This window comes from Rhinichthys klamathensis, unplaced genomic scaffold (assembly GCF_029890125.1).
Source record: "Rhinichthys klamathensis goyatoka isolate OS25496 unplaced genomic scaffold, OSU_Roscu_1.1 h1tg000176l_1, whole genome shotgun sequence".
In the NCBI taxonomy this organism is placed as follows: domain Eukaryota; kingdom Metazoa; phylum Chordata; class Actinopteri; order Cypriniformes; family Leuciscidae; genus Rhinichthys; species Rhinichthys klamathensis.
Genome location: NW_026606705.1, coordinates 3,371,376 through 3,381,324, shown reverse-complemented (window position 1 = coordinate 3,381,324; position 9,949 = coordinate 3,371,376). Strand labels below are relative to the sequence as shown.

The 9,949-nt window shown below is 39.7% G+C and overlaps 1 protein-coding gene across 1 annotated transcript; it reads left to right on the top strand.

The window, feature by feature from the left end:
* Positions 1 to 804: 804 nt before the first annotated feature.
* On the top strand, positions 805 to 8,757 carry LOC130092446 (gastrula zinc finger protein XlCGF57.1-like). Its single transcript, XM_056260301.1, has 2 exons — positions 805 to 941; positions 6,751 to 8,757. Exons 1-2 carry the CDS (start codon positions 857 to 859, stop codon positions 8,421 to 8,423), a joined length of 1,758 nt encoding a protein of 585 aa, XP_056116276.1. The 5' UTR covers positions 805 to 856; the 3' UTR covers positions 8,424 to 8,757.
* The last annotated feature ends 1,192 nt before the right edge of the window (positions 8,758 to 9,949 follow it).

The window sequence follows — 9,949 nt, the reverse complement described above, 5'->3', positions numbered from 1 at the left end:
GTCCTGTTTTCTCTCCTTTCAGCCTAGATGTTGAATCGTTAGGTTGATTGGATTAGCTGTCGGGGAGACTTTCACCTTTTGTCTTTAATGGCTCTGGGATGGCTCTTAGGAACCAGAGTTCCTGGCCACTATCAGCAGTTGAATAGTTATGCTGATTCAATTGGATTGGTAATGCCCTCAGAGTAGGGTGTGTTCCTACTTCATTTGCATGCTTTGTTTCAGAGGGACTCCACCCCAATGTAAACTCCTCCCCCTCTAAATGTATAAATTGCAAGGGAACATTTCCCTTAGTTGGACGAGATTGAGATGCTACAGCGACCTAATAAAGAACATCTGCTTTAAAAGATACCTCTCCGTCTCCTGGTCTGCTCTTCTAAGTTCCTACACTTTAGAAGAAATAAGTTCACAACAATAGGTTAATAAAATATAGGCTATAAAATAGCAAAAAGGCTATAAAAACTCCACATTTTGTATTTACTGCAGTATGTTAACTGAGTTCCTTTGTGTGCGCTCATTTGATTCGAATTGTCCTTGAGGCCGCACAAGCCTTAACAGAGCAACCTTGTTACCGTCAGTACGTTATATATTATAATCCACCATCAATCGCCTCGTACACTAAATGAAATAAAATCTGTGTCATTTTCGCATTTTTGTGATTCCCTATTTATTTTTTGTTATTGACACTTTAATCAGGCTACTTGTCCGTTCGGGCAAGTTAAATTCTCTTTCACTTGCCCCTTCAAAAAATTGTCTTTTCTTTCTGTTAATTATTCTCATCTTGTACATGACAGAGTGTTCGGACATACAGAAAAACTCCTGGTGAAGCAGCTGAGATCCACGTGACACTAATCTAAAGATGGCGTTTATTAAAGAGGAGAGTGAAGACGTGAAGATTGAAGAAACATTCAGAATGAAACAAGAAGATACTGAGGAACAAACAGGTTGGTTTCATTCTTAAACCTGAACTCTAATTTCATCCTTATTAAAATGTCCAGCTCTACAGAATTAATAATATTTTTGAAGAATGTGAGTGTCCTGTTTGTGGGTTGTATATGAAATGGGGCATGTGGACAGTCATGACCAGCCAAATACTAATGTTGCCTTCAACAGGGTCTCTGGAGTTCCTTAAAGTGCCCCTATTATGCTATTTTAAAGGTAACTAATTGTTTTGGAGGTCTACTACAACAGGTTTACATGCATCAAAGGTCAAAAACACTTACATTTTCTCATAATATACATTGCACATCACCACATTGTTCAATGATTCTCAAATGACTCGACGGATGAATCAGCCTCTCTAAAAACCTCCTTTCCGTGAGCCTGCTCTGCTCTGATTGGCCAGATTGCCCAGTCTGTTGTAATTGGTCTACCGCTTATAGCGCCTGTCGGAAGCTACACACCCATTACCATAACTGAACTTCAGCTCCGGAGACTTCCTCAGTCCTCAGCGATTTGTACACACTGTGAAGACAGTAATGATGGCGTTGATTTTACCATATCAATCTGAGCACGAGTCCAATGATGAAACATTGGAAGAACTAGTTATTCAACCCGAACCCCTATCGCAAAGACGACTTGAGCAGGATGTTTCTCAGTGATACGCTACTCAGTTTGAGGTACATTATGAGATCTTGGAGCTGTAATTCCTCACTATCAGCATTAGCAAGAGTATGTTCATGTTTTAAAAAAATTTGCGGTGCATATGCAGGAACTAACAATAACAGCACATACATAAGCCGAGCACCAACGTGAATGACTGATGTAACATTGTAAAACAAATCTTGCTCCATTCTTTATCTTTACTCGAAGTAGTAAGAACGACAGACAATCTGCATTAATAGACACAGTTTTAGGAAATAGTGGCCCACAGCTGATCAGCAGAAGTATTTCAGTAAGACAGTATTAACGGTTGGCAGAGTTAGCCGGAGACCTACACAATATAAAACACAAAACTACATATTTTGAACACCCGGTAGAAAATATATACTTCAACAATTAATCATACTTGCAGGTTGTGATTTTGAGGAGCAAGCTGGTCCAAATAAACTGTGTTCTGACCCAAGCTTTATTGTGAATCCCACGTTGAACTGAGATTTGAGAAGCAGTCGTCAGTAAAATGATGTTTGACTGGTCAAGTTGTTCGTGGGCGTACAACATAGGCGGGCGTTATGCAAATGTCTTTTTCTAGTGACGTAGAACCGAATGATTCGAAACACAAACAACTCGTACTGGAGGTTCAGAGTCCATTTTTTCTTTTAGGAGACAATAACTTTATTTATCGTGCACTTTCGACTTTACAACTCCCAAAATGATTGCAAGCTGTAAAGCAGGTTGTCTAAGTCTTAGACAACCTGCTTTACAGCTTGCAATCATTTTGGGAGTGATCTGAACGTTCTTAACTCCTCCAACACTTGAGACATAATCATAAACAAGTCTCTATGATGCATAGCTGATATCCTTTTTGTTTAGATATGAGGATTCTTTCATCAAGCAAAGAGAAAAGAGAGCTTAGAAAACCAAATGCAGAGACCAAGAGGAGGAACGAAGAGGGGAAAAAAAGAGGCGGCTTGAATCTGACATTGCCTACTTGGAACAAGAAAGAGAAAAGGCAGCCATTGAGGCTGAGACCTCTCCCAAACCAAGAGTATGCATAATTAGATTTAATAGTTTTAGAAAGTCCCTGAAAGACAAAAAATATTAACTTACACAGATTTGTTAAATCTGCCTCAACTTGCAGCACTTTAACAGGGCCTCTAAACAAAACAAAGAAATACTAGTACGACTGTTAGACAAAACACTGTTGGATACATATAAAATTACTACTGTTTAATTTGGAGAAAGTTAAATGTTTTTCTTTCCTTTTGTTATAGCATCTTTGAATAAGTAGTTTGCCGTCTTTTATGCACTGAAAGTTCATTGACTGTACTTATTTTTTTCCATTTTGTTTTATTAGTTTTTAATTGATATATTTTACTTTTTTAGAATTGAAAGTAAATATAGAATTTGTTTGATTAATGAGATCTGATTGTAGTCCTTGAAAACCAAAAAGAAAAAAAAAAGTGCTTAAAGTCCTGAAATTTCATTATACAGTATCTGTATGAACCCTGCTAGTGACAATTCTCCTTTTTGGGTGAACAAACCCTTTAAAACCCTCATACTCTCTAGGAACATACTCTTGAAGGATCTTTTAAAACGGATGGACTGAGACTAGCTTGTATATGATTCTGCAAGTTATCTGTTTGTTAATTATAGCTAAATAATACTGTCGTAATGCCAAATACATATTTTAATGAAAATAATGCAAATGCTGTTTAATGGCTGGTAAGAGATATTTTGTCACATACATTTTCTGGCAGGTATTTTTGTACCCTGACTGCCCTCCTGCTGCTTTTTCTACTTTTTTTTTTTAAAGCATAATTTAAAGGGTAACTAAACCAACTTTTTTTAGTTAATGATTTGTAAGAATGGGGCTTTATTAGTGCTGATAATTGATTCGAGTAACTTTTTTGACATTTGGGTATAAAGTGTTTTAATTCTACAATATATGGTGTAAAAACGTCTGAGTGCTGCCCTCTTCAGGTTGAACGGTGGCTACTGCAGTTGAATTTTCCTATTGGATGTTTGCGGTGCTTCGTGACGTATGCGGGGAGAGCTGACGTAAGCAGGTTCCAGCTCACCACGCCCTTGGTAGGAGCTCACCACGCCCTTGGCAGTATAAAAACCATCTTGTTTCGTCAAAACCACTGCGAGTCAAGAGTTGTAATTACGAGTATTGAAAACAATCAGGATAGAGTATTTTAGCATCTATTTAGCATAGCATTTATATAGTTATTTAGATTATTTTGTGTAGCCTAGTTAGTTGAAGCTATCCTAACTGTACTATGCTACTAAGTTAGCGTAGATTTATCTGTATTTAGTACAGTGGTCAGGATGGTAACGGAATAGAGGTGGACATAGGCTTCTCCACACACAGCTCGCGCTGAAAAGCGACGCAGTGCCAAACACTGCTCCTCCTGCATGGACTCCACCACCGCAGTGGCGTCTTGATGTGAGTGATCATGTATATTTTAATCACAATTTATGGTTAGGCTAAAGTTAATCCTCTGGGGTCGACAAACGCGCCGGCGCATTTTGCTGGACTTTTTCACATAGCGGCAAAATATCAATATGAATATATGCCTACAGAGCGCGCGCTATTGACATCAACTCATCAGATGCCGATCGCGATGCGGGAGTTAAGACCGCAGTTTGAGCCAGCGGCTCGAATTGATATGGCCGTGTGTCCACAGACAATTCACCCTCCTCCACTTCAGGTGAAGGTGGGGGAGAAAAGTCCTCGACTTCAAATGACCGCTCTGTTGCAAAGCTACTTGCGTCACTCCAGTCACTCTCCATTTTAGAGTCTGACAGCAGCTGTCACTGCGGGTCTCAGGTGCACGCCCCCCGCTCAGCCCCGCCTTCTGTTCGTCCCCTCTATCTCTGCTGGGCTCTGCCCATTTATTCAGCATTTTTCAAATATTGCCAGTGGGTGGAGTCAGGCTCTGACCAGGGGTTTAGTTACCCTTTAAGTATTAGCCACTAAGTAAGTTTACCAATCACAGGTCGTGTTTACACTTCACCGCTGGCTGAAATTCGCCTTTGGCTAAGCCACACCCTAAAATGTAGATTGACCAATCACAGCGCAGCCAAGAACGAACTCCCACAGAGGTCCGACACTTTTTCACAGCGCTCCGACACTTTTTCACAGCGCTCCATTGACTTTCAACACGGGTGTCTCATATTTTTGGTCTCGGCAGGCTATTACCGTCGTAGTTTTATCAAAAATATGGTTAAACGTTGTGCCTGGGGCATTTTTAACACAGATGCGCTTTTCCCAGAGAGGTTGGAGGGGGGTGTCCGTTTTCTTTTCCCTTCCCAAAACCGAAGTCAAATCCTGACAAGTAAAGTGTCGTCTTTGGATTAAACTGTGTGGACGTCCTCACAGTCAGCTAAACCCCTCAAGGATCAACAAGCACACCTTTTTTTGCTTTTAACCTTACTGTGAAGTTATACTAGTTAGACAGTTTTATGCTGTTTTAGGTTGTGATTTCGGTTCTCATACCGGTTGTTGATACGCTAGCACATGCTAATAAATGCAATGTTATACTCGCGTAGTCCGTTTGCTTTGTAATAACGATTATAGAAGTGAATAAAGACCTACCCAGCTTTGCATGAACAGTGTTGCTCGTTGATATTGTTAGTGCCAGCCTCCGTCACGATTATGCGGTGGTAAATTTTTTGACACTGACCGGTAACTTATGCTTTTGCCTCTATTTGGATGCCTTGTTGTTCCTTGCGTTTCACCTGCATGTCTTGAATATAGACTTCGATTGCATATTGCAGCCCCTTTTGCCTACTTCTATCAGACACTTTATTTGCTGCTTTATAAAAGTTTGATAAAATTTCAGCAGGAAGAGTTGTCACAGCATAAGCCATGTTGCTACCAACCAGAGCCCAGATGAAGTTTGACGGACGTAGCAACAGTAACTAAGGGGGGCGGGGCTTAGCCAAAGGTGAATTGTTTTCTTTAGATGAATTTAACTGTAAGAAGATTAGGAAAACTAGAGACTATTTTATTACTACAAGTAGCATGTTAAGCCCCGTTTCCACAAAAATTACCCAGAACAATTTGTCCCAGCAACTTTTTTACCCCAGACCTGTTGCTTTCTATGTTTCCACCACGGTCTAATGTACTGTGAAGATTAGGCTAATTAGTCCAGGAATGTAGGACTGCATGCACCGCAACAGATTTTTAAAAATGCTGGTTGAAATGAAATGCTGCGTGGAGTCAACCAATCAAAATGTGGCATTTACTTAACCAATAAGCATGTTCAGTGCCCAAGTCCCACCCCCAAAGTTCCTGAACTTTGAAAAAGTACTACCTCGCAAGCAGGGTAGTTTCCCCAATTTCTGAGGGGAAAATGTTTACCCGCAACTTTATTTAGACTCTGGTTCCTGCGGTTGAAACACGCAGAGTACCACCCCAAAGTTCCTGCGGTGGAAACGCGGCTTTATATATTAAATATTATGTACTAGCGACGGCTCTGAACCCTTGTCTGACGCCCCTGTGAGTACACCATATAGACTCTTTTGGAGAAGCACTGATCTAAACCAGTGCTTCCCAAGGTCCTGGCCTTTTTCCACTCAACTTTCCACATAAACTTGCAAACTTTCAATAAGCACTTTCTCTCAGAGGAATCCCTGTTGCAATTTTGGATAGTCGTTCATGAGTCCCCTTGTTTGTCCTGAGAATTTAAACTTGTACAGAAAATGATCAAGGTCTTGCACATTCTTTGGTCTAAATAATAAACCAGTTCTGGGTCACTGATAAAGGGTTTGATAACTGCTAAATATTTTGGACGTATCCTAAAGAAAGAAAGTAGTTTACAGTATTGAGAAGAGGTTTTGAGATATCAGGTAGCACCTCTTTGGTAGCTTAGTACATATATGATCTAGCATAAGTGTTGTTGGTTTTGATTCTTTATGCTGGTTTGATTATTTAATGATTTTATGTTGGTTTTGATGTTTGTTGCTTTGTGCTTTTAAACTGGTCTTAACTATTATTTGTATTTTGTCTTTTTTCACTTTAGACCTGATGGCACTGAAAGAGGAGATGGTTATTTAATGATTTTATGTTGGTTTTGATGTCTGGTGCTTTGTGCCTTTATACTGGGGTTAACTTTTATCTGTCTTTGTCTTTTTTCACTTTAGACCTGATGGCACTGAAAGAGGAGAGTCAAGAATTGAATGAAGTGGAAGAAAAAAAACAGTATGAGGAACATCATGATTTCATAATTGAAGATAAGTCTCAGTGCTCACAGAATGAAAAGACGGCCTCGCAAAAAAGAGTTAGAAAGACAGGAACTAAAAGTGATTTCTCCTGCTTTCACTGTGGGAAAAGTTTCACTCAAAAAGGAAACCTTAATGTCCACATGAGAATTCACACCAGAGAGAAGCCTTTCACATGTCTTCAGTGCGGAAAGAGTTTCACACTTAAAGGAAACCTTAAAACCCACATGAGAAGCCACAGTGGAGAGAGCCCTTACACCTGCAAACTGTGTGGTAACAACTTTTCACGAAAAGAAAGTCTTAAGACTCACATGAGAAGTCACACTGGAGAGAAGCCATACACATGCCTTCAGTGTGGAAAGAGTTTTACACGTAAAGGAACCCTTAATACCCACATGAGAAGCCACACTGGAGAGAGCCCTTTCATCTGTAAACTGTGTGGAAGGAGCTTCACACGAAAAGAAAGTCTTAAGTCTCACATGAGAAGTCACACCAAAGAGAAGCCTTACACATGTGATCAGTGTGGAAAGAGTTTTACACGTAAAGGAACCCTTAATTCTCACATGAAAAGTCACACCGGAGAGAGCCCTAACACCTGCAAACTGAAGAGCAAGAGCTTCTCACATAAAGTAAGTCTTAAGGCTCCTGTCAGAATTTACACTGGAGAGAATCGGTTAATATGTGGCCAGTGTGGAAAGAGTTTCAGATGTAAAGAAACTCTTGATCAGCACATGAAGATTCACACAAGAGATTGTCGTTTTCAATGTCATCAGTGTGGAAGGAGTTTTACAAACAGGAATCACCTTAAGAATCATGTAATAACTCACACTGGAAAGAAGCCTTTCAAGTGCCATCACTGTGGAAAGAGTTTCACTCTTAAGGGAAACTTCAAGGTTCACATGAGAATTCACACTGGAGAGAAGCCTTACACATGTGATCAGTGTGGAAAAAATTTCAGACATAAAGTTACCTTTAATTACCACATGAGGATTCACTCAAGAGAGAACTCTTTTCTCTGTCATCAGTGCGGAAATAGTTTCACAAGCAGTACAGAACTTGAGAATCATGTAATAACTCACATTAGAGAGAAGACTTTCATGTGCCATCACTGTGGAAAGACTTGCATAAACAAAGCAAACCTTGATATTCACATAAGGGTTCACACAGGAGAGAAGCCTTTCATCTGCCTTCAATGTGGAAAGAGTTTCACACGTAAAGGAAACCTTGAAGTTCACACGAGAGTTCACACTGGAGAGAAGCCTTTTACGTGTCTTCAGTGCAAGAAGAGTTTCACATATCAAAGAGACCTGAATCGTCATTTGCAAACTCATTCTGGAAAGAAATTGCGGTGTTCCGAGTGTGGTAAGAGATTTCGTAAAAGGAGCAATTTCAAAAATCATCTGCGTATTCACTCTGGAGGAAGGAGATTTAATTGTGATCAGTGCAATAAAAAATTTATTTTGCCATCACACTTACAGATACACCTGAAAAGTCATGCATATGTGAGACCCTATTTGTGTTCCTTGTGTGGAAGGAGATTTAAATGGCTTGGAAGTTTAAAATGGCACCAGAAAACATGTATAGTACGAAATTAATTTCAATTTCAATATGCCCTCGCTTATTTATTTGATTCAGTTAAAGGGATACTTCACCGATTGGCATTAAGCTTTGTATCATTAGAAACCCAAAAACCGTCATTTAGCGTCATCGGAGGCTTTTTTGGCAAGAGGCTAGAGACTACAGCCAGCATTAGGAGATAGTGCCGCATGTTTTCAACCCGCCCATAGGGAGGGGGTGGGATCTCACTCACAGAATGTACAAATAGTTTAGTACCAGATGGCCCAGGCTGTTTGTCATCTGGGAAGGTGAATATCGATGGAAAAACAGCGTCTTTTCAGTTTCGAGTCAACTAGTAGCTTAGTTGGATCATTTTTTTTCCGATACTGCCTTTTGTAACCGGTAGGAGTGGCCTCGTAGGCCAGCGAAGCAAGTGCATTCTGGGAGTTGTTGTCTTTCATCCACATGAGCCAAAAAACATTTTCTGGCTTTTCTCAGTCTAGAAGGCACCAACTTTTAAAATAATTTCATATTTCTACTACATAAATAACCCAATTTAAATGCACATTCATCTTTCCAGCTGTGAAATATCCCTTTAAATATCTTGGAAACAAATATCCCTTTAAATACCTTGGAAACAAATATCAGAAATAAAGAGACAAACTGAATGAAACAAGATAATGAACTTTGCACTGCATTATCTGATTCAACTTTAAGTGAGTGAATCCACAGGTAAACATGTGACCCGATCTGGCGAAATGAGTCGGAAGTCGCAACGTTCTATTTTAAGATATGGGCCGATTATGTGGAAAAACAATGAAATAATAGATTTTTTTTTTTTTGTGCTAATTTCAAAGAACAGACATTCAAAAATAATCTCCCAAAGTTTCGTAGTCCAGATAATTGAGTAAAGGTATTTAAATTACTATTAAAGTGTACAAAGTTTGACTAAATTCGCTGGAAATGAACAATGCTTTTCTCAACTCCTCTCGTCACCTCTGAGCATTTCCCGGGTATCCCCTGAAACGTCACTATCTCTGCTCTTTAAATGGTGTTACACGTTGTATAGAACCAATCAAAAAGCTTAGAAATGTACACAAATGCTGATCATTTGTCGATGGGAAGCCGTTTCGACTGACCGGCACGCGATTGGTCCAGCCACCCTCCTGTCAGTCTCGCAGCGAGCGCTCTGTGTAATAAACAAGCTAGCAGATCTCCTCAGAAAGATTAAATATTATTAATTTGAGAAATGTCGATGTCAAAAGCGAGCAAAGTTGCCAAAGCCTCATCAAGCCCCCTGGCCATTGCACACTGAGTCCGCGTTTTTTCGTATTGATTCGGTGGCTCCGAATTGTCAAAACACCATTCAAACTGCTTGCTACAGATGCGAAAAACTTACGATTGTTTTTATATAACGGATGAAAGTTTCGTAGTGTGCACGCGTGATTGACATAACGTGAATGACAAATGTGAATGAGTGTAGCTATTTATCTGCAAGGAGAATCCATTACAATGTGTTTGATTAACCCAATATTTAACTGTTGGTATCTCCGTTATGAATTTG